Here is a 25,261-nt window from a genome sequence, read left to right on the forward strand (position 1 = left end):
AGTATGTTCTGCAGAACCTAAGGTTTTCCTTTTATATGTTTATATAAAACAAATCTTTCTTTTTGGGTAGCAGGGTAGAGGGTGGCCTGTCACTGGGATATATCTTTCTCCTGGATGTGTTTAAAAGCAGCAGTTTTAACACATTGTGATGGACTTAAGTTACGACCTTGGGCAAACTGTGGTGAAAGTATTCATTCTCTTTGACCCTGTTTGCTTGTACGTGTTTTAAAGACTAGTCATTCAAATTTGGTTAGGCTCTCACTAACATGTAATATGTTGTATCCAAAAGGAACCGAGCACAGGCTGAAAATAATGTCGTGAGTGAAACACAAAAATGGGGTGGGGGGGGGGGGATAATAATATTTATTAATCATGCTCTACATAACTATTATCTTCATTGTACTCACCACGACCATTGCCATCAGCATTATTGATAATGCCATTGTCATCATAAGATATAGTTTAAAAAACTGACAGTTGTGACAGGTCAGTCTACAGGCCCTTTGCACAGTTACAGCAAAATTTAAGTTCGTGTACAAAAATAAAAGCATTATTATCTCCTTTCTTTAACTAATATGGGGACCTTCCAGTCTCAGAAAATGATTTTGTGGTGAGACTTCGCACTTAAAGTTTTAAACATAGCTCATACGCACCTCATCTATGGTCATAAGCAGTGTGGCAGAAGATAAGTGAAGTAGCTCAGTCAGTAGCGTAATTGTTTTAAAAATTATAACAACTGTTAAATAAAGTTAATTACCTAAAGCATTATCAATTAAATCATAAATAATTTTATTTTGTTTTTTGAAATGGCTGTCACAGCTACTTAAAATGTGAATTACACTCATCAATATTTTCTTTTTAAAAAGTTGAGTAATTTCACATTCATTTTCAATGGAGGTAAATTAATTACCACTGTCACAAAATTCTGGATGGAGTTTCAATTATATAAATTTTTGTACAATATCATGTTTGTCAATTTTGTATTTTATGTGCAAGCACCAGAATGATGATTGTGATAAAAACATGAAAAACACAAAATATTTTGGCATCTTGCACAATATGTGAAGGATGATCGTTCATAGGAACAATGTTTTTTAGAAGATCTGTTGAAAAACATACTTCGTTGATTTTCCTGAAAACTTCTTTTTCATCAAAAAGCCTGGAAGCATACCAGGCGTATTGGATCATTTCCTTAAAAATTGACAATGACAGCTGATGATGGACTGTTGATTGTATTTTTATACAGTCTTCACAAAAATTTATTCCTCTATTATTTTCAGTAAGATAAGCACAATTTGTACTTGCTTTATCAGATTTTTTACTTGTCTATAAAAATAGGTGTCATATGGTTGAACAAGTGGAGTACGTTTCACTTTAATTGTACATGTTGGTGATTCCTTGTCGTCTTGAAAGATTTTGTCGTATAAATCAGGCTTTGCTTGTCCACCCCAAGAGTCAAAATTAACAGAAACTGTACTTCACCCATGTGAGACTTCAAACACTGATTGAGATAGTCGTTATACAGTTCATTCCCAGATTTGGTAGATGTTATGACGTTTATATAATTTTTCTCGTATTATTTCAATATTTTTGGAACTCTGGGACAAAAGTCACTGGGTTCCTCTTGTGTGTACACAAACACACACACACACACACACACACACACACACACACTTGAGTGTTCGGATGTTTCCAGAGTGAGAGCATATTGAGTGGTATATGTATGTGTCACTTTATTCACGTCGTGTCTTTGCTTCCTCTGACAGCTAGAGTGCTGGTGTACTCCAACTGATGCTGACATCCTGGAAAGAAAAAACAACCAAAACTAAAGTATTTTGTCAGAGAATCGTAAAAATAGGGAGCAAATGAATTTTTAATGCCCTGCAATGAGTACCTGTCTGGTCAGCATTGATAACAAAATCTTATATATATATATATATATATATATATATATATATATATATATATATATATATATATATATATAATATGGAAGGAAACATTCCACGTGGGAAAAATTATATATAAAAACAAAGATGAGGTGACTTACCGAACAAAAGCGCTGACAGGTCGATAGACACACAAACAAACACAAACATACACACAAAATTCAAGCTTTCGCAACAAACTGTTGCCTCGTCAGGAAAGAGGGAAGGAGAGGGGAAGACGAAAGGAAGTGGGTTTTAAGGGAGAGGGTAAGGAGTCATTCCAATCCCGGGAGCGGAAAGACTTACCTTAGGGGGAAAAAGGACAGGTATACACTCGCACACACGCACATATCCATCCACACATACAGTGTATGTGTGGATGGATATGTGCGAGTGTATACCTGTCCTTTTTCCCCCTAAGGTAAGTCTTTCCGCTCCCGGGATTGGAATGACTCCTTACCCTCTCCCTTAAAACCCACTTCCTTTCGTCTTCCCCTCTCCTTCCCTCTTTCCTGATGAGGCAACAGTTTGTTGCGAAAGCTTGAATTTTGTGTGTATGTTTGTGTTTGTTTGTGTGTCTATCGACCTGCCAGCGCTTTTGTTCGGTAAGTCACCTCATCTTTGTTTTTTTTATATATATATATATATATATATATATATATATATATATATATATATATATATATATATATATTTTATGTTCGAGTGCTTACTAGGCAAAGCTTTTATTTTAATAACAGTGTAGCTTACAGTACCACCATTGTTAACGATCCTTTTTTTTTTTTTTTTTAGTACAGCTCAGAGTCATATAGATTGTCAGAGACAGAGCACCTCCTGCTGCTAATAAGACGAATACATCGTTTGTTTGTTAAATATTTTTACAAGCTTCCAAGAGAAGTGACTTACTTACAGATACCTGTGTAGTTACTAGATTATTTTTGTAATTTCTTCCATGTTCGAGTGCTTACTAGGCACAAGCTTTTATTTTAATAACAGTGTAGTGTACAGTACCACCATTGTTATCAACCCTTATATCAACCCTCGTATGATACAGGCTTTTGTGTGTTTTGGTTAGTGAAGCTCAGTGTCGTTTAGACTGTTAGTGAGAGAGCACTTCGAATTCCTGTTGCTAATAAGCCAAGTACACCTACTCATACAATTATTGTTGGTGGTGACTTGAATCTACCCTCAATATGCTGGAAAAATTATATGTTCAAAGTTGGCAGCAGACCTAAAACGTCATCCAAAATTGTACTGAATGCTTTCTCAGAAAGTTATTTTGAACAATTAATTCATGAGCCCACTCGAAGTGTAAATGGTTGCGAAAGCATACTTGACCTCTTAGCAACAAATAATCCTGGACAAATAGTATCATGACGAATACAGGGATTAGCGACCACAAGGCAGTAGCTGCTGGGCTGAATACCATAACACCTTCAATCATAAAAAAGAAACGCAAAGTATAGCTATTTAAAAAAGCTGATAAAAATGCTCTTAACACCATTTTAAGACCCAGTCTGCCCTACTTCCGATCTGATCACGTAAGCGTAGAAAAGTTGTGGAATGATTTCAAAGCGATAGTATCGACAGCAATTGAGACACACATACCACATAAATTAATAAGTGATGGTACTTATCCCCCATGGTACACAAAACAGGTCAGATCATCAGATCACTGTTGCAGAAGCAGTGAAAAGAGCATGCCATATACAAAAGAACATAAAATCCTAGGACTGGCAAATTTTTGCAGAATTTTGAAATATACCGTGTACTTCAATGTGAGATGTTTTCAATAATTTCCGCAATGAAACTCTGTCTCGAAATCCGGCAGAAAACCCAGAGATTCTGGTCATACATAAAGCACACCAGTGGCAAGATGCAATTAATACCTTTACTGCGCGATAACAATGGTGAAGTCACTGATGACAGTGCAAATAAAGCAGAGTTATTAAACACGGTTTTCAAAAACTCCTTCACCAAAGAAGATGAAGTAAATATTCCTGAATTCCAGTCAAGAACAACTGCCAAGATGAGAAACATAGAAGCAGCTTAAATCACTTAATAAAGGCAAGGCTTCCAGTCCAGATTGTATACCAGTCAGGTTCCTCTCAGAGTAGGCTGATACAATAGCTCCATATTTAGCAGTTATATACAACCGCTCACTCACAGAAAGATCCGTACTTAAAGACTGGAAAATTGCTCAAGTCACACCAATAACCAAAAAGGGAAGTAGGAGTAATCTGCTGAATTACAGGCCTATATCAAATGGTTCAAATGGCTCTGAGCACTATGGGACTCAACAGCTCAGGTCATCAGTCTACAGGCCTATATCACTAATGTCAATTTGCACTAGGGTTTTGGAACATATACTGTATTCGAACATTATGAAGTGCTGAAGTACCTTGAAGAAAACGATTTATTGGCACATAGTCAACACAGATTCATTAAATATCATTTTTGCGAAACACAACTAGCTCTTTATACTCATGAAGTAATAAGTGCTACTGACAGGGGAAGTCAAATTGATTCCATATTTTTAGATTTCCAGAAGGCTTTTGACACCGTTCCTCACAAGCATCTTCTAACCAAACTGCATGCCAATGGAATATCGCCTCAGTTGTGCGGCTGGATTCATGATTTTCTGTCAGAAAGGTCACAGTTTGTAGTAATAGATGGAAAATCTTTGAGTAAAACAGAAGTAATATCTGACATTCTCCAAGGAAGTGTTATAGGCCCTCTATTGTTCCTGATCTATGTTAATGACAGAGGAGAAAATCTCAGTAGCCATCTTAGTTTGTTTCCAGATGATGCTGTCATTTACTGTATTGTAAGGTCATCAGATGACCAAAACGAATTACAAAATGATTTAGACGTGATATCTGTATGGTGCGGAAAGTGGCAATTGACCCTGAATAAAGAAAAGTGTGAAGTTATTCACATGAGTACTAAAAGAAAGCCACTAAATTTCAATTACGCGATAAGTCACACAAATCTTAAGGCTGTAAATTCAACTAAATGCTTGGGGATTACAATTACAAATACCCTAAATTGGAACAATCACATAGGTAATGTTGTGGGTAGAGCAAACCAAAGACTATGATTTATTGGAAGAACACTTAGAAGGTGCAACAGGTCTAGTAAAGAGACTGCTTACACCATGCTTGTCTGCCCTATTCTGGAGTATTGCTATGTGGTGTGGGATCCACATCAGGTGGGAATGACGGATGACATCGAAAAAGTTCAAAGAAAGGCAACTTGTTTTGTATTATTGTGAAATAGGGGAGATAGTGGCACGGACATGATACGTGAACTGGAATGGCAATCATTAAAACAAAGGCATTTTTCGTTGCAACAGGATCTTCTCATGAAATTTCAATCACCAGTTTTATCCTCTGAATGCTAAAACATTCTGTTGACACCCACCTACATAGTGAAAAATGATCATCATGATAAAATAAGAGAAATCAGGGATCCCGCAGAAAAATTTAAGTGCTCATTTTTGCTGCACGCCGTTCGAGAGTGGAACAGAAGAGAGACAGCTTGAACCCTCTGCCAGGCACTTTATTGTGAATAGCAGAGTAATCACGCAGATGTAGAAATTCAGTATCAATTTTAATGTGTGGGTTCGAAAAGTGGCTGCAGCAGCCAAGGTTTCTTCGATCATTGCTGTTTCTTTTCTTGAAACAAATTTTGTCACTTTTCACTGATGAATTCAGTGCTTATTTTCAATCTATGAACCCACCTGTCAGAAGTCTTGAATTCAAAATGTGTAAACTGTTGTGCTGCTGCTAAAGCCCACTGTTGTAAACTGCATGTAAGTCACTTGCGCATAATTCTGTCAGGCTTCAACAAAATGATCACACATCCAGGAACTGATTGCTGCATACTTATCAAATTGATTGCCTCCTTTTTTTATTTCTTCTTCCCTTTGGGATAAATATTCCTTCTTTCTTAATCGGCTGCATCATTCTTTTTGTAATGTTTTTAGTTTCCACATGGGGGTGAGCATTTGCGATATTAACAACATTAATTTGTAATCCAAAGAAAGACCGTCTATTTCTCTTCTGGTTCATATTCATCTGGTGAGCTGTGGTCTTCAAACTTTTGGAAAAGTTCATCTTCACAGTATTATTTCAGCCACCATGTCCATAGTACGTCTGTAAATTTCGTCACCCAGCAAGAATGCTTCATGAGAAATTGTCATTGAAGATTCCAATGCAATCAAATTATTTGCAGCAAGCAAGCTTTCGTAATGAACAACTGCGTCTTTTAACATAACCTTTGACACTTCACTGTATAATGAATCTACAGCTTCTGTTACTTTCGTGATGTCTTCATTGACAAACATTTTTAATTCACAGTATTGTGAAAATTCCAGTAACATTTAAAAGTACAGAATTATACAATCTCTGCGAAGGGCAGGAATGAACTGGCATCGTAGCAGATCAGGCCCGTTGCTTGATTAGTTCAGTACTTCCTGACTGTCTGCGTGTGTGTATATACAGTAGGCAACAGCTATACTCCACTTTTCAATGAAGACACCGTTTCCTCGAATTTAAAAGAATATTTATAACCTTTCCACAGCTTATAATATCACCTAATTTTGTAATAACATTGTAATGACAGTAATTAATACTTTACTTCCATTAAAAATGCGTTTGAAATTATTCAGTGTTTTAAATGAAAGTATTGATGCATGTAAGTCACATGTGACAGCCATTTCACAAACAAAATAAAATTATTTATTGTTTAATTATAATACCTTAGGTTGTTAAATGTGTTTAAAAGTTGTTATAATTTTTAAAACAATTAAGAAAACAAAATAAAATAAAGTTCCAGATCAGCCTTATGACATTCTAGCACGTTACTGACAGCTATTTCACCTGTATGCGGGAATGCTACTTCAACCATATATGAGGTGCATATGAGCTATGCTAAAAATTTTAGAGCCTTTTTTCTCGGAATTCTATGAGTGGACACCCCTTGAGGTATACTACCAGCCTGCGAAGTCTCATCCCGAACTGAATTTCCAAGACTGGAAAGTCCCCTTGTAAGTGCAGAAATTATATCATGCAAGTAACTCCAAGAATATTTCTTTCTTTTTATGAACTTTCAAGCTTAATCCACACTAGCTAAGGTTTAAGTTATAGTTGTACAATTAAAGCCACAACACAGTATTATTAGCAACAACTCAAACATTTCATTTTATGAAGAATAGCATTTTGAGCCATCAGCTGTACTTAATATACCATTATTCTCAACCAGTTTCAGTTTTAGCAACCACTATCATGGAGGAAAAGCTGTACATTGATGGATCAAATCTACATTAAATTCAAACAAGATACAGCTGTATGTTCAGTACAAACCTGCTTCATAATATTCTTCAAAGTATTAAGATCCATAAAAATATGCTAGTGTATTCTAGATGTCTCTTAGCTTTTAAAAATGCATGTCACATAGTTAAACGAGGAGGCAAGACCCAGACTTGTCACCATGTCCAGTCTCCTCCACCCCCTCATACAATCTCTAAGACTAGTTATTTCTAAGTTGACAAAGATATTCCTTTTTCTCAGGACGAAGAGTATGAAAGATGAGATCGTGATAAGTTTATTTAGGAGATGATGTTCAAACGCAAACATATTTTCTAGAGAATGAATATTATCTAATCTTAAATGTAATTTCTATAGCAGATTTTTAATTACTTTTGTATTGCCAAAAGTAAGATTATTTGTCAGTATCTAGCAAAAAGAACAAATCTGATTTTATAGGCTAATTAACATTGTCAGAGATAAAGTTAAAGTGAAAAAATATATTCCAAGCACATAACTGGAAATATAAAAATATAAATGAAATATTGTATACAGTTGACCAAACAGCATAATAATCCCGAAGGTTCCCTTTTAGAATATAAGATAAGCAAATTTCAAAGAAACAACATCAGAATGTAAATAGTATTGAATGGTTCATTTGACAGAGAGCTATTTCATCTGCTATTGAAGAAGTATCACAAAGGTACAGCTTCATTTCAGATGTCAAAATTGAAATTAATTTTAATATAATATGATCGTATAGATAAAAAAAATGCTTACATAGTGGTGGCAGGAGAAAATGCATAAAAAGGTTAAAGAAATATGCAAGCTTTCAGTACCAGTGGCGCCTTCTTCTGGCAGAAAGGTTGAAGGTGAAGGGAGAGGGATGAAAGAAAAGAACTGGTGAGGTTCAGCAAGTGGGGAGAGTTTGGAAAAGATGCCCAAAATCGTGAATCGGGAGAGACTTAGCAGATGGGATTAGAAGGAAAGACTGAGGGGGACTGCACCGAATAAGATTTGAAAACCTGAGAGCTTAAATGTGGGAGATAAGGTAATAAGAAAGATAGAGATTATTGACAAAATGTAGTGCAAGAGTTAACAAGAGCAGAAAGATGAGCACATTATATTTGACAGAGGTGGATGGTGGGGAAAAATAGACAGTTGAGAAAATAAAAGATATAGAAAATGAAAAGTTAATGAAGAAAGGAATAGTTTCTGAGAAGAAATGCTGAAACTGAGGAAATTAAAAAAAAAATTATTGTTGTTGTGGTCTTCAGTCCAGAGACTGGTTTGTTGCAGCTCTCTATGCTACTCTATCCTGTGCAAGCTTCTTCATCTCCCAGCACCTACATCCTTCTGAATCTGTTTAGTGTATTCATCTCTTGGTGTCCCTCTATGATTTTTACCCTCCAATACTAAATTGGTGATCCCTTAATGCCTCAGAATATGTCCTACCAACCGATAGAGATTATTGACAAAATGTAGTGCAAGAGTTAACAAGAGCAGAAAGATGAGCACATTATATTTGACAGAGGTGGATGGTGGGGAAAAATAGACAGTTGAGAAAATAAAAGATATAGAAAATGAAAAGTTAATGAAGAAAGGAATAGTTTCTGAGAAGAAATGCTGAAACTGAGGAAATTAAAAAAAAAATTATTGTTGTTGTGGTCTTCAGTCCAGAGACTGGTTTGTTGCAGCTCTCTATGCTACTCTATCCTGTGCAAGCTTCTTCATCTCCCAGCACCTACATCCTTCTGAATCTGTTTAGTGTATTCATCTCTTGGTGTCCCTCTATGATTTTTACCCTCCAATACTAAATTGGTGATCCCTTAATGCCTCAGAATATGTCCTACCAACCGATCACTTCTTCTAATCAAGTTGTGCCACAAATTTCTTTTCTCCCCAATTCTATTCAATACCTCCTCATTAGTTATGTGATCTACCCATCTAATCTTCAAAAAAAAAAAATAATAATTAACGTAAATTAAGGCCATGTGGGCTGTGAGAACCATGGACATGTTGTACTGCCAGTTTGCACTTGGCTGAGTTCTGAGAATGTTGTGTCTGAGGGAAGAATTCAGGCAGCATTAGCAGTGAAACGCACTGAAGTCATGACTGTCATGATGTAGAACATGCTCTGCAACAAGATGCCATGTGTTGCTATATACACCCCCTGTCTGTGTCCATTTATCCTAACTGATAACTTGATAGTAGTCATACCAATGTAGAGGGCTGATCACTGTTTACATGACAACTGGTACACAGTAAGTGTTGTTTCACAGGTGGCTCTCCCTACAATAGCGTATACTGAGGTGACATAAGTCATGGGATAGCAATATGCACATACGCAGATGGCAGTAGTATAGCATACACAAGGTATAAAAGGGCAGTGCACTGGCGGAGCTGTCAACTGTACTCAGATTTCCATTGTGATTATGGCCACACAGCAGGAATTAACAGACTTTGGATATGGAGGGGTGTTTGGAGCAAGATGAATGGGACATACCGTTTCGGGAATTGTTACGGAATTCAACATACCAAGATCCAAAGTGTCAAGTGTGTGCCAAGAATACCATATTTTTATGCGCTACCCTTCACCATGGACAATGCAGTGGCCAACAGCCGTCAATTAATGACTGAGAGCAACAGCGTTTGCCTAGTTGTCAGTGCTAACATACAAGCTACACCGTTTGAAATAAATGCAGAAATCAATATTGGACATATGATGAATGTATCCATTAGGACAGTGTGGTTAAATTTGACTTTATTGAGATATAGCAACAGATGACTGATGCGAGTACCTTTGCTAGCAGCACGACATTGCCTGCAGCACCTCTCCTGGGCTCGCAATCACAGAGGCTGGATCCTAGATGACTGGAAAACTGTGGCCTGGCCAGACGAGTTCCGGTTTCAGTTGGTAAGAGCCAATTGTAGGGTTTGAGTTTGGCACAAATGTGAAGAAGCCATGCAACCAAGTTGTCATCAAGGCAAAGTGCAAGCTGATGATGGCTCCGCACAGGTGTGGGCTGTGTTTACGTGGAATGGACTTGGTCCTCTTGTCCAACTGAGCTGATCATTGACTGGAAATTGTTATATTCAGCTACTTGAAGACCATTTGCAGCCATTCATGTACTTCATATTCCCAAACAATGACAGAATTTTTATGGATGACAATTCGGCGTGTCATTGATCCACAACTGTTTACGATTGATTTGCAGAATATTCTGGATGATTTGATTTGGCCATCCAGATTGCCTGACATGAATGCTATTGAACATTCATGGGATATAATTGATATAATTGACAAGTTAGTTCACACATAAAATCCTGACTGGCAACACTTTCACAATTATGGGCAGCTATAGAGGCAGCATGACTCAATATTTCTGTAGGCGCTTCCAACAACTTGTTGAGTCCATGCCACATCGAGTCACTGCACTACACCAGGCAAAAGGAGATCCAACACTATATTTGGAGGTATCTCATGATTTTTGTCACCTTAGTGTAAGTTTCGCCAGTTACAGGCCAATTGTAGTGGCATTCAGTTCGAAAAAATTTCATAATTCTTTTCATCATTCCTGTTACACAACCTGCTGTATGTATTTACTGTTCAGTGTACACAACCTAACAACAGGACCAATGCTCATGGAAACAAATCAATTTCTCAAGTACTATAGTTCTAGTTTTGCCAGTCTAAAGAGACTTACAGCCTTGTTCTCTATTTTGTATACTATTTGCTCTGCAAGTCAGTTAAATCAGTTCCTTCCACCAGAATTTTTTTGTTTACTTCCAGTTCTCTTCCTGTGAAACACTATTTCGTTTAATATTGTGTGCAAAACATTATCTGTTTTGGAGCAAGAACTAGATTATTAGAAATCCTCCATTGTTTGTTGGATTACCAATTTCCGAAACATTCTGTAACAATCATTTCCGTACCAACATTCCAGGGAACCGTGTCCTTTATTTTACTATTTCTTTCTGATGCAACCTATTGTAGGAAGACTTTCAATATGAAATAACAGTCATCTTCAGGGCAAACTGTTAACATCAGCAATAGTCATGTTAGAAATTCCTGAACACATTTTATTGTACATATACTCCCTCTTCACTTTCTGCTCAGTTGATTTTGAAGACTTGTGTATCACCTTGACTAACAAAAAAATGCAATTTACATGCATTTGTCACAACATAAGTGACTGTAATTCTGGTTCTAATCAGTTACAGTAATGAAAATGGTACCATTGGAAAGCTAATGAATAGACCTTTACATTGATATGCTTTACATTGATATGCTGTATGGCAAGCTTCTGAGAATTTTCATACTGAAGGTCCTTGACCTTGGACTTTGACCTTGAATATCTCAAAACACCCCATCTTCAATTTTTTTGAAAAGTAAATATGATAAATATCAAGATGGCACACCAAAGGCATTATGCACAAAAAATTATTTTGTCTGCTTCAATACACTACCGAAATGAAGGTAACACACATATATGAAACAAAAATTATGATAAATACAATCCACAAGTAATATTGTATAAAAATATGGTTTACATTATTATAGTGGTGTTATGAATTATTTACATTACATTATTTACATTACATTATTTACATTACATTATTTACATTACAGTTGTAATGAAAAGGCAATGAAAAGTTATTAGATCTCTTCTCACAATTCTCCAACTAAATTGTTAATGTTCACCAGATCTGATGCAGGGAGATTGTATGTCCTTCCAGTTGGTGTCACTGGATCCACTCTTGTGACAATGTCACATTTTCTGATGACACAAGTGTCTGGTTTGACAGGAAACTCAAATGACGGAGATGGTCCATGTGAATGCGAGAAGTTGACCTTTACTTCATCTGTTTCTTCACATGTTAGTAAGACATATGCAACCCACCAATGACTGTCACACATACAGGCAACAAATCCATGTATATTTGTTAACAGCATTTCATTCACCATAGCAATTACTGGCTCTTCTCTACTCACTAAAGAAGCAGAATATGTCTTTGTCTTTACTAAACCTTTGTAAACAGGTATTACACAGTGAAGCTTATGGGTACCTGGAATCGTCCTTGTATTTTTGAAATGTTGTTTCAGCTTGGCCTTATCTTCAGCATGATGGGAAACCAATGTATAATGGAAGACGCATGAAGGAATATTTTCCTTGCACCACTCAAACAACTGTCATGATGTCAAAATATGATTTTCGTAAGGTCACTTGAGGCTGGCAAGTCTTGCTAATCTCTTTACAGTCCCTGCTACCCCATCACGAGGTCCTTTACCATGCGTTGTAGCAAAAAAAAAATGCCATTCCGCTGTAACATCAAAATCTTCTTGATGGTAAGACAGATTCATAAAGTTCTTTCTGATTTTGTATTGGGTAGCGCATCAATCTGAAAAGTAATAAATGTGCTTTGGCTTGTGAAACTGACATTTTATGAAACTGATGAAATTTGTCTGGAAAGGCAGTCAGATATTTCCACATATGATACATGTCGTATTTCATTAATGCTCGAGTCTCTATAGTAAGCTACAAATGGGTGAACTGTAGCCTGTGAATTATTCCAGTGGAATCCGTGTACCTTATCCTGAGTGGTGAAAGAGTAATTTTCTGCAAAGTCACAAAGAACAAGAAACTCGTTTACTTTGAGACCTTCTTTAGTGATTTTACAGAAATGTGACTGCTGCTGGGAGATAAATGAGTGCCGTAGGGGCTGTTGTAACCCCAATGCAAACACCTCAATGAAATCATCTGTTGACTTTGTTATAGCCTCTAGAACTTCCTGCCTGTAGTTAACCAACAATTACATGCAATCTCGTAAATGCAGTTCTTACCAAAACAGACCATACAGATAATCAATTAGTCTTGTCACGCCGGGACAATAGGGACATGAACCTAAGAAACATACTGGCAGTGCAGGATTACATTTAATGAATGCTACACAGTGCTTGTATGATGGTAATGTGTATTCTTCACTCTTTGTTAGTGGTTGGATTTGGTGTCACTAATATACCATGTTCTGCTACTAACTGTTTTGCTCTCCGTGCCATGTAATCTGAAGCAGAAAATTCTTTCATAGTTTTCCTTATATTCCGACTCTTTGAAAGTATAGTTAGAATTTGTGTTTTGTCACACATAGGTCTGAATTGTGAAACTCATCTTTCAGCTCTCTTCTTTTTCTGGTTGTGCCACATAAGTATGCTCCAACACAGAGGCTATTTCTTTCAGTTTTTGCTTTGGGTACTTTTTCTCAATCTGAAGCCTCTTTTCCTTCACAGGAGATTCACCTAAATACTGAAGGCTACTATTTAAAGCATCGAGTGCCAGATCAGATGCTACTCTGGAAGTACCTGGCACAACTGAGGCAACAGCTGCAGTGATTGTTGGGTTTTGTGATATTTTTTTTCTACATTTACTGCAAATTTTCCCACATAACAATACATTAGGATATTTGTTTATCATCCACTCCTGAACATTCCTTAAATTCTTCTGCACTCTTGCATGACCTTCTTCCCCAAATGGATTGCGCAACAATAAAATTTTGCCTTGAAATCCATTTTTTACTAAATATTACCTTACGACACATATACACTGCACTTTGTTAAACGAGCCACAGCCATAAAACATACGAAACAAAATTTGCGTAATATGTAGAGATCAGTGGACTAATGGTGACTAGTTGAAACTGGATACAGAGCTGCTTACTGCATGTTGATGATGTACTTAAGTTGACAAAATAATTTTTTGTACATGAAGTCTTTGGTGTGCCATCTTGATATTTACCATATCTATAGTAACATACTGGAGCGATTAAATACACTTTTTTTCAAAAAAATTGAAGATGGGGTGTTTTGAGATATTCAAGGTCAAAGTTCAAGGTCAATGACCTTTAGTATGAAAATTCTCAGAAACCTGTCATGTGGAGTATCAACATAAAGGTCTTTTTATTAGCTTTCCAATGGTACCATTTTCATTACTGTAACTGAATTAGAACCAGAAATACAGTCATTTAGATTGTGACGTAGGCATGTAAATTTTGCACAAATTCCAAACTTCCCAGACATGTAACTTTCTTCACAGCTGTAATGCACATCTGCAAATTGGTATTTTTCCATCTCTTATCTGGGTCATTGAATGCACCAAAGTTGAAAGAAATCTGATAGGGTCAGAGGTGCGTTGAAGTGAGATGGAATGATGTCATAATCCCAGGTGTAGCACTTTTCGCCCTTTGTCCAATGTCTTATGGCATGTAAGATAAAGTGATTGTGTGGGTCAGTGCGAGTGGGTGAGTGTCATTTTGTAGTTTTACTCCCCACTGTGTGATAACATTTTTAGCAATTTTCTCCACATCTGTCTCTTTTAATATTTGTAAAGTTGCATGCCTATAAACTTCGCCCCACATGCACACACACACTCTTAGATGATGTGATGTATTTATAAATACTCAAAATAAAGAACATACAGCTTTGAGATGAGAAACAGTATTCTTTTTAAAACTGTTGACCACCTCATACCTAGAGTAGAAAGAAGGAAGAGTGTGTGTGTGTGTGTGTGTGTGTGTGTGTGTGTGTGTGTGTGTGTGTGTGTGTGTGTGTCATCTACATCTACACTCTGCAAACCACCATGAAGTGCATGGCAGAGGATATGTCCCACTGTACCACTGATTAAGATTTCTTCCAGGTCCATTCATGTTTATTGTTTGACTGCCTCTCTGCATGCTGTAATTATTCTGATCTTGTCCTCACAATCCTTATATGAGCAATATGTAGGGATCTGTAGTGTATTTCTAGAGTCGTTATTTAAAGCTGGTTCGTGAAACTTTGTAGATTTTCTTGGGACAGTTTCTGTATCTTCAGGAGTCTGCCAGTTCAGTCTCTTCAGAATTTCTGTGACACTCTCCACCAAGTCAGACAAACCTGTAACCATTCATGCTACCCTTCTCTTTATACATTCAATATCCCCTATTAATCCTATTTGGTACGGATCCCACTCATTTGAGCAATATTCTACAAGGGTCACATGAGTGATTTGTAAGCAATTTCCTTTGCAGACTGTCGCACTTCTCCAGTATTCTACCGCTAAACTGAAGTGTACATCTGCTTTACCCACGACAGAGCCTGTGTGATCATTCCATTTCGTATCGCTACAAACATTACACCCAGGTTTTTATAGTCAATAGAAACCTTTTTTAAAGGAACGATTTTACATTTGATCTCGCTGAATGTTTATACAGCTTCCTTCAGACAGCACTTAATTATAGAGAACTGCGTCATCTGCAAGAAGTTAGAGTTTACTGTTAATATTGCCTGCAAGGTCATTAATATACAACATGAACAACGAGGGTCCCAACACATTTCCCTGAGGCACACCCAAAGTTATATCTACACCTGTATATAACAATAGGATGAGGAATTCCGCCTTCTGCAAGACACCTTTCCAGTTTTGTTTTACCCAGACCACTTTCAGCACTTTTATGCTATCTTCAGTGGGTTTTTATTTTATTACTGTAAAATTGTTGTTATGTATTAACATTTAGTGAACCTTTTGGTACATAATATTTAAAATTGTGAATGAATAATTGTTGTAAAATATTATACATCATTTGTTCATAGTTCACGGTTGAGATATTTATTAACAACCTGATGCACTGTGTGTTGTTATAACGTTATGTCTAAAATTATAGTTATAGCCTAATTGACTAAAGAGTGGATGTTTACATACCTTACATGATGCTATTGGGTATTTATGTTGGTAGCTAGTCTGCTACACAAGCTCGGACATAATAAGAAGAACTGCAATACCACAAGATGATTCTGACAATGGCTCTTCAATATGCTGCATCCTCCCTACCAAAAAGTCCTCAATCTAGTCACAAATTTCAGTTGATACCCCTTATGCTAGTACTTTTGACTATAAGTTTGGTTGTGGTACTGAGTCACATGCTTTTTGGAAATCAAGAAATACTGCATCTTTCTAACTGTCTTGATCCATGGCTTTCAGTATGTTGTGTGAGAAAAGTGTGAATTGTGTTTCACATGATTGATGTCTTCACAATCCATGTTAGTTGGCATGGAGGAGGTCATTCTGCTAAAGATACCTCATTATGTTTGAGCTTGGAACATGTTCTAAGGTTCTGCAACAAATTGATGTCAAGGATATTGAACGGTAGTTACGTGGATCACTTCTACTACCCTTCTTGTAGATGGGTGTGACATGTGCTTTCTTCCAATTATTGGGCATAGTTTTTTGTTCGAAGGATCTACGGTTGATTATAGTTAACAGAGGAACTAACTCAGCTGCAAATTCAGTGTAGAATCTGAAAGGCCTCGATTGGACCCTGGAGCTCTGTTCAATTTCAATCATTTCATCTGTTTCTTAATGTCACTGACACATGCTTATTTCACTCATTTTTTCAGTGGCATAAAGATTAAATTCGAGCAATTCCTGTGTTTTCCTTTGTAAAGGAACATTCAAATACTGAGTTAAGCATTTCAGCTTTTGCTATGCTACCCTCAGTTTTAAATCCTGTCACATTTGCTAGGCACTGGACACTAACTTCGGTGCCAGTAACAGCCCTTTTTTTTTTTGACAGTACTGTGGTACAGTAGTCATGCTTCAAGCATTGGTCTCTTGACAGCCAAAATTGTTTCATTCATCATCTTTCTGTCTATAGTCCTATGATTTATTTTGCAGTAGTCTTTCTTTAGAAGTTTCTTTACAGTGACTGTGTACCATAGGGGGTCCCTCCCATTGTGACTGTTCTGCTGGGTTCTTATCTATTTAGTGTATGGTCAACTATTCTCTTAAACTTGAGTTGCTCCTGCCCTGTGCTGGAAGTTTCAAGTTACTCATTGAGATATGACACTACTGATTTTTTATCTAGTTTACCGTATATACACACAGAAGTAGTGTCATATCTCAATGAGGAACTTGAAACTTCCAGCACGGGGCAGGAGCAACTAAAGTTTAAAAGAATTGTTGACTATACACCGAATAGAAGCTTAGGCATTACAGCACTGTAATCAAATCCAAATGTCTTTATGGAGCAGAAACTTTAATTTTAAATAGAAAGAGGGATATCGAAGAAATTCGAAAGAAAGAAAGATTAGAAAAATATTAGGCTCCAATATTACTAATGGAGAAACTCGTAGGCTGAGAAGTAATAAGGAAATAGAAGAATACGCAGACATACATGATGGCATGAGAAAACGAAGACTTAAACTGTATGGGCACATTAAAAGAATGGCACCCACTAGGTTGACAAAACAAATAGTAGAATTCTACGAAAACAGAAGTAAAGCCAAAACAGCCAATAAAATGGATTGATACAATTAAGAAGGATCTTAAAGTAGCCAGTATAACTCAGGGAGACATTACAGATAGAAAAACATTCAGACAAAAGATATTTGCTTGGAAAGTTGGTCAGTGGGAAATTAGAAAAAGAGACTGGGACACCATGGTCTGATGACCTGGTATTAGGTGAACTTAACTGCTTTTCAAGACCACATCGAACTCTGGCACTTCGCTATAAATGCTTCGGCAGTTAACCATTAGGATTGTAAAGACTCTCATGTGTGGGAATCATTTCTTTTGATCTTACTATGATACTTCTGGGTAAAAAAAAAAAAAAAAAAAAAAAAACACATTGTGTGCATCCTACACACAGTCAGCTACCTGGTTAGCAACCTCTGATGTGTAGTGCACACTTGACCCATTTTAGGGCACCATACAGTTTTCAACCCCTATGGTGCAACTCCAGAAAGTTGAGGCCTAGCTCATCACAGAACCTTCGAAGTCTCTGGTTTAGTCCTTCTACTCAACTCAGAACAAAGAAGCCGCAGTCAGTTTTGAGCACAATGCTGCAAATTGTGAGCTTCCATGAAACTCCATGTGCAAGGCTGGTCTTCACAACCTTCTCTGCCAGTTGCCAGAATAATCCAAGTATGACCTCGGAGCCCAGGTGACAGGCATCATTTGTTCCAACGTGCACCACAATCTGCAGTTGGTTGCATTCTGTTCTCTCAATGGCTGCTAGAAAAGCCGCTTCAACATGTTGAATGTAACAGTGTAATTTGCTGTTTAATTTATTCTTTAATTTGCAACTAGTTTCAGCCATTATTCAAATGGTTCTAATGGCTCTGAGCACTATGGGACTCAACTTCTAAGGCCATCAGTCCCCTAGAACTTAGAACTACTTAAACCTAACTAACCTAAGGACATCACACACACCCATGCCCGAGGCAGGATTCGAACCTGCGACCGTAGCGGTCACGCGGTTCCAAACTGTAGCGCCTAGAACTGCTCGGCCACATCGGCCGGCAGCCATTATTCAGCAAAGATTTTTGTAAACAGCAAGAGCTTCACATGTAAATAAAAAAAGAATACATTGTCAAAAATATAATATTTATAAATGAATTTTAGTCGTACAGAGTTTCTCTTTCGAACTAATGAAGCAGTGCTTATGCATCTCTTTACTTGGCTTTTTTACTAAGCCACCCCTTGTGCAGCTCTGGTTGTGACATGTCGTAACTACAAACCTGGACAGTAAAAATCATAAATTTTTGAAGTCTTTCCAATTGCTGTCCTCATAATACATTCATTCACAAAAATAATCAGGGCATCAGTGGCACTATTTATGATCATTGCCAGGAAATAACAAATGATCTTTGCCTTTTGATGTCTAAGAGGTATGATTTCAATTACTGAAAACCTGGGTTACTCAGAAGCTTGGGCACAGTGGATATGCAAAATTTTGATTCAATTTTGCACTCTTGCACTCTTAAACATTGGAATGAAAGATATTTTAACAAATTTGGATCTTCAGTTGCATCTTTGAACACAAGGTCAAGAGACTGTATATGGAAGAATTGCTCTAGAAATGAGAAATGTAGAGGTGTGTGTGTGTGTGTGTGTGTGTGTGTGTGTGTGTGTGTGTGTGTGTGTGTGTGTGTGTGTGTTTGTTTGGTCCACCTCACACTCACAGACATAATTTATAAGTTTATTGACCACAAGAATTATTTGATATTCTTTGGTGTGACAGTACAAGATTACATGACATATTTTTGTGAAAGCCAAAGATAAAATTGTAAATATTGCATGTGACAGATTTTGTTGCATCAGCTGTACAACCCAGACATATAGAACCATTTGATTTTTACCATTTAAAATTGCTAAATGAAAATTTTTAGGACTATTGTTTTGAGAGTGACGAGACATTGAAATGCATTGTACACTCATGGGTGTAAATAAGTTATTGTACTGAGTGAGGATACATGATGTAGTTAAACAGTTTAAAAAAAAAAGTATGCAGAATGACAGTGATGTTTTTAGATGTGGTACATTCGAAAACAGAGAGAGAGAGAGAGAGAGAGAGAGAGAGAGAGAGAGAGAGAGAGAGAGAGAGAGAGAGAGAGGGGGGGGGGGGGGGGGGGCAGGTACCGTTCCTATTCTTTTTTTCCCCTAGATACTGTTGGTGCATTTAGATTAGACTGATGACTTTACTGGTTTTTGCTAATTATTTCCAGCCCACTTTCACCATATGGTGGAGAGAATGAAGACTGGTTTGGATTTTCGCCACGCATTGATGATTTCTTGTAAGTAACTTCTCAGTTTCTACACACACATTTAACAGTGTAAACAACAAAATGTAAGTTTGTGCACAACAGTGATCACTGATTTATATGTCACATTTAGTTACAGCTTTGTCTTTCCTCCAAACAATGCATATTTTGTGTGTGTTGCATTAAGAGCTTAATGAAGAAAACCTAGAATAGTAGCAAAAAAAATTGTAAAACTGTGTAAAGATGATGGACCTCTATTCATCAGTCTTATACTAGCCCACAAGTCAGTTCAAATATGCAAAATATTATGGCATGTTTTCAACCTCTACAACTGGAGACTGGAAGATAAGTGGAAATATTGAAATGCCCTGTCTGTTTAATGCCTTCCGACAGACAGCCTTATAATTAACATGTATAGTAGTTGTAGTTGAAGCCACATTTACGTGCAGTGGGAGAGCACATTTCACTGCCCCATTCGTTATAGAGTTCCCTACTGTCCCCATTAAAAATAATCTTCTGAAATAGAGTAAACAGGTACAGACTTTCGGCATCTCGGCTGCTTTCAGTAACAGTGCTACAGAACAGCAGCTTATGCAGAGCAGCACACACAGGTGTGCGGTAGGCCCCAGCAGCTGCAGGTACGCAGAGTACTGGCACACCCACGGCCGGCACTAGGCAGCAAGCAGAGAGCACTATGTCATAACTGCCACTTGTTCATAATTCCTCTGTTTTCACCAGGGGAAAGCAATAAAACAAACACCAATCAAGAACATCTATTTCTGCCAATGAAAAGGAGTAATGCAAATGCCAATTAAGGACATCTAACATCCTTCCTCCTCATCCTCAATATCCTATCAGATTATGTTTACAGCCCCTTCTGCCAGTGTATAAGAAACTTCTTTCATTCAGTAGTTAAAGCAACCTGAGAAAGGCCATTTGCAACCATGGCTGAAAGATTGGAGAATTTTACATGTGGTCACATACCCAGAATAATTTTAGTGGCCGATCTTGAAATTATGTTAAGTGCAAATGTTATCTAAGGTATTCAGCATATTTCTTTGAAGATTGACCAGTCCAAATTTTTCATGACTAATATGACCATCTTCATAAATTTACATGAACAGTAATTATTGTATGGTTAACAGCAATTTTTAAAAATTAACATTTAAATAAATCTCTGAAGCATCTTTAGATAACACAGTTTGACTGTTAGTTTCTGGTTTTCAGTTTCATGGCAATGTGTAATTGTGTAATATTCATTGTTTGTAGTGTTTATTGATCAAAGATATTGCATTTCGTTATGTTATTTTATTCCAGATTTTCTCTCAACTTCCATTTAAATAATATTTCTTTTTATGATATTCTTGAATATGCTCAAGCAGTAACTGCACTGGTGCATCACATGTATATTAAGTATTTTGTTGCTCTCTGTGATAACTGTTAACTTTTCACACAGCTATGTGAGAGTTTGAAAGTACAGTAGTGACTATCTTACATCACGACAGTGCTACAGCAAATGCATCATAGTGTCAAATCTGTATATGAAACCATTGTAAATTTTTTGAAGTGTAAACTGTAGTGAAATTAGTTATTCATCTTCCACTATTATGGAGGCACATGATGTTTGTCACAAACATCACTGGTAGCCAACAGGAGAATATCTGATAACCATTTCTTTCCCTGGAAAGAAGCAAGAATGTATAATTATGTGTTGCATATACCAATCTTTTTGTGCATTTTCAGCCAATATAGCATTTAGCAGCCTCTGTGCACTTGACATTTGTTAACGTTTCCAAGCTCTTACAAGAAATTTCCTCCAAAACAATCACATGAAACTTAAGTCCATATCTATTACCTAGTATGTGTACTGTTTACATTAGGATTCACCCCTGTTTGTTGTTGCTCTTTTTAATTCACTATACTGTTGCTGTTCTGACCCGGTACGAGCTATTCACAGTCTCATACTTTTATTAGTTTGCTATTTCACTGCTTTTCGTTGCCATTGTCATCTTCTTGATGATTCTGTCTCTTATATTTATCGAGACCACATTCTTTTGTGATCTTCATTTACACTTTTCATTGATTTTTTCTTTCACTGATTTGTAGAGATATGAAGTTATTGTAGTGGTTTGCTTAGTCAAGCGTACTTCGAAATTTTTTTGACATTAAATGGAGCCTGAAACTTGCGTAATAAATACTTCGCGTGAAGTGCGATTTGCAGCATAAACAAAAATTAATTGCGGAGATGCAATCCACAGAATATTAACAGAAAAGCTTTAGCACAATGCGCACGACTGACTAGACACATTCAGAGGGTACGTACATTTGCGTACAAGTGGTTGCAATCTGATGAGAAAGATCTATCCTTTTTTTTTTTTTTTTTTTTTTTTTTTGTGTGTGTGTGTGTGTGTAAAATAATTACGTCATAACACACTCAGAGATTGCGAACGTACAATCAGGGTAGAGGCATGTACTTTCTATTATTCCCCGTGGCCTGGGAAAAAGAATTGCAATTATTTAAATTTAAGAATATTTCTTTTTTGATCGGACTCCTATTTTTATACGAAAAGGAAGATTGCAGGTTCTGAATGTCTCGGCAAAAACACATCGAAATTAATCTTAGTGGCCACCAAAGGAAAGTAGTGAGCACAGTCACGTACCTCTATTGTTGAGCAGCGCTGTCGTGAAGATCGTCGCCTCCATCTAAAATTCGCCTTCTCGAATTAACAGAATAATTTGTACTCCATTGGTATGGGATTTACGCTTGATCTTGACAGAAATTATAAAACACATTTTTCATCATTTAACACACACATAGACATGAAACTATACAGTACGTCTTTACGCCAGCACATCAGAACAAAAAGGTAGTTAATACTAGAAGTAATAAAAGAATCTCGAAATTGTCCTTTATCTCTCAATGATAAAAAAGTTTTTTAGAATATTCCTCTGGTATGACAGTTGAACAAATTTTCGTCTTGTATCTTTGAGATTAAATAACAACATTTTTTTAGTTCCTTTTCACCATGACACACTCTAGCAGACCCTTCTGCTCTGTTTGAGTGGGCTTTCATATGAGAGTGAACAGCAAACTTACATCCATTATCAGTTGGATTATGTATGTACAGTAAAGCCACATTTTTGGATTCCTGCTATTTTATGTTTTCCCATTTTTTTTATGTTCATTTTTGTCAGTCCTATTCTCTCAATATAATGCTTTCCCATCGTTAACAATTCCTTGTTACAACATTTCCCATTTTTTAAGTTTTTTTTTTTTTTTTTTTTTGACATTATCATGACCTTTGGCATTGATTTTCATACAGATTTCTGCAAAAAGTGCATTGTGTTTATGCTCAGAGTCAGCCTTGGAACATAGCAGAAAATACAGGCTATAAGCAGAGTTATTGGTCATATAGTGTTAGTGTGGTAAACAATATTTTAATTGAGAATGAGATTTTCACTCTGCAGCGGAGTGTGCGCTGATATGAAACTTCCTGGCAGATCAAAACTGTGTGCCCGACCGAGACTCGAACTCGGGACCTTTGCCTTTCGCGGGCAAGTGCTCTACCAACTGAGCTACCGAAGCACGACTCACGTCCGGTACTCACAGCTTTACTTCTGCCAGTACCTCGTCTCCTACCTTCCAAACTTTACAGAAGCTCTCCTGCGAACCTTGCAGAACTAGCACTCCTGAAAGAAAGGATATTGCGTAGACATGGCTTAGCCACAGCCTGGGGGATGTTTCCAGAATGAGATTTTCACTCTGCAGCGGAGTGTGCGCTGATATGAAACTTCCTGGCAGATCAAAACTGTGTGCCCGACCGAGACTCGAACTCGGGACCTTTGCCTTTCGCGGGCAAGTGCTCTACCAACTGAGCTACCGAAGCACGACTCACGTCCGGTACTCACAGCTTTACTTCTGCCAGTACCTCGTCTAGCGGATATTGCTCGTCTAGCGAGGTACTGGCAGAAGTAAAGCTGTGAGTACCGGACGTGAGTCGTGCTTCGGTAGCTCAGTTGGTAGAGCACTTGCCCGCGAAAGGCAAAGGTCCCGAGTTCGAGTCTCGGTCGGGCACACAGTTTTGATCTGCCAGGAAGTTTCATATCAGCGCACACTCCGCTGCAGAGTGAAAATCTCATTCTGGAAACATCCCCCAGGCTGTGGCTAAGCCATGTCTCCGCAATATCCTTTCTTTCAGGAGTGCTAGTTCTGCAAGGTTCGCAGGAGAGCTTCTGTAAAGTTTGGAAGGTAGGAGACGAGGTACTGGCAGAAGTAAAGCTGTGAGTACCGGACGTGAGTCGTGCTTCGGTAGCTCAGTTGGTAGAGCACTTGCCCGCGAAAGGCAAAGGTCCCGAGTTCGAGTCTCGGTCGGGCACACAGTTTTGATCTGCCAGGAAGTTTAATATTTTAATTGTCGACATGTTTGGTAATGGCTGCCTGTATTACAGGTTGACAGTATGTGGAAGGGTGGGAAGATATACTGAGTCACTGTCTTAACAATAATCATGATCTGATGGTAGTGACTCTAGTAGCAACCTTTCTTCTGCTCATTGTGTTGTATTACAACAGTTTTAATATCGTAGTGACTTATAGAAGTAAACACCACTTTTAAGAGGGCCATTTCTATGATGGGCTTTCATGAATCATTGTTACTTCCACATGAAATGCGCTAATCTGTACTAGATGCACAGTCTTATGTTGGTACAACCTGATGTCAGATATAGACATTCCTCCTCAAGATTTTCCATGACATGATGACAATTTCTGCCCTCTTTCACACCCAGGACATACCTGAAGTGAGTGATCTTGTTGGCAATGAGTTGTAGATTTGGTGCCGATTGTTCTCTGTTTATGAAAACTGCCAGCATTAGTGTTTTAACCAATAATGTGTTCAAAGGCTTATTTATGGTAATTTTATAATGATTATCAGTAATAAGTCTCATGTTAGAACACTGATATCTTTTAAGTATTGTTTCACAAAAGACTTTTGCTTTAGTGTTTTATTTACACCCTTGTACATGATAAGAATGAAGCAGGAAACCCACGTCCCATGTTTGTGTGTCTTAGCACTCGGCCACTGCCTTTGTGATTCATGAAGGCAGTGGGTGAGTGCTAGTACATGCCAACATGGGTTTCCTTCTTCATTCTGATCATGTCCAGTGGCATAAATGAAACATGGAAGCAGAAGTCTTTTGTGAAACCATATTAAAAAGATACTCATCTTCTAATGTAAGACTTATTATTGATAATCATTATAAAATTACGATAAATAAAATTTGTAATATAGTATTGGACAAAACTTGGCAGCCTTTGTAAACAGAGAACAATAGTCATTAAATCTACAGCTTTTTGCTGACAAGATCATCACTGAGCTCAACAAGTCATTGTGAGAGAGCAGAAATTGTCATCTTGTTATGGGGTATCTTGAGGAGGAAGGTCTACGTCTGATATC

General features: G+C 37.4%; 1 protein-coding gene across 2 annotated transcripts in view; it reads left to right on the forward strand.

Annotated features, from left to right (window-relative positions):
- The window catches only part of LOC124612402 (CAAX prenyl protease 2), a 102,143-nt gene that overhangs the window by 34,094 nt on the left and 42,788 nt on the right, over positions 1–25,261 (forward strand). For both annotated transcript variants that reach the window (XM_047140586.1, XM_047140585.1), the window contains exon 5: positions 19,773–19,841. In XM_047140586.1, coding sequence (XP_046996542.1) covers positions 19,773–19,841 — 69 coding nt within the window. The remainder of the gene's footprint in view (positions 1–19,772; positions 19,842–25,261) is intronic.

This window comes from Schistocerca americana, chromosome 4, assembly GCF_021461395.2.
Source record: "Schistocerca americana isolate TAMUIC-IGC-003095 chromosome 4, iqSchAmer2.1, whole genome shotgun sequence".
NCBI lineage: Eukaryota > Metazoa > Arthropoda > Insecta > Orthoptera > Acrididae > Schistocerca > Schistocerca americana.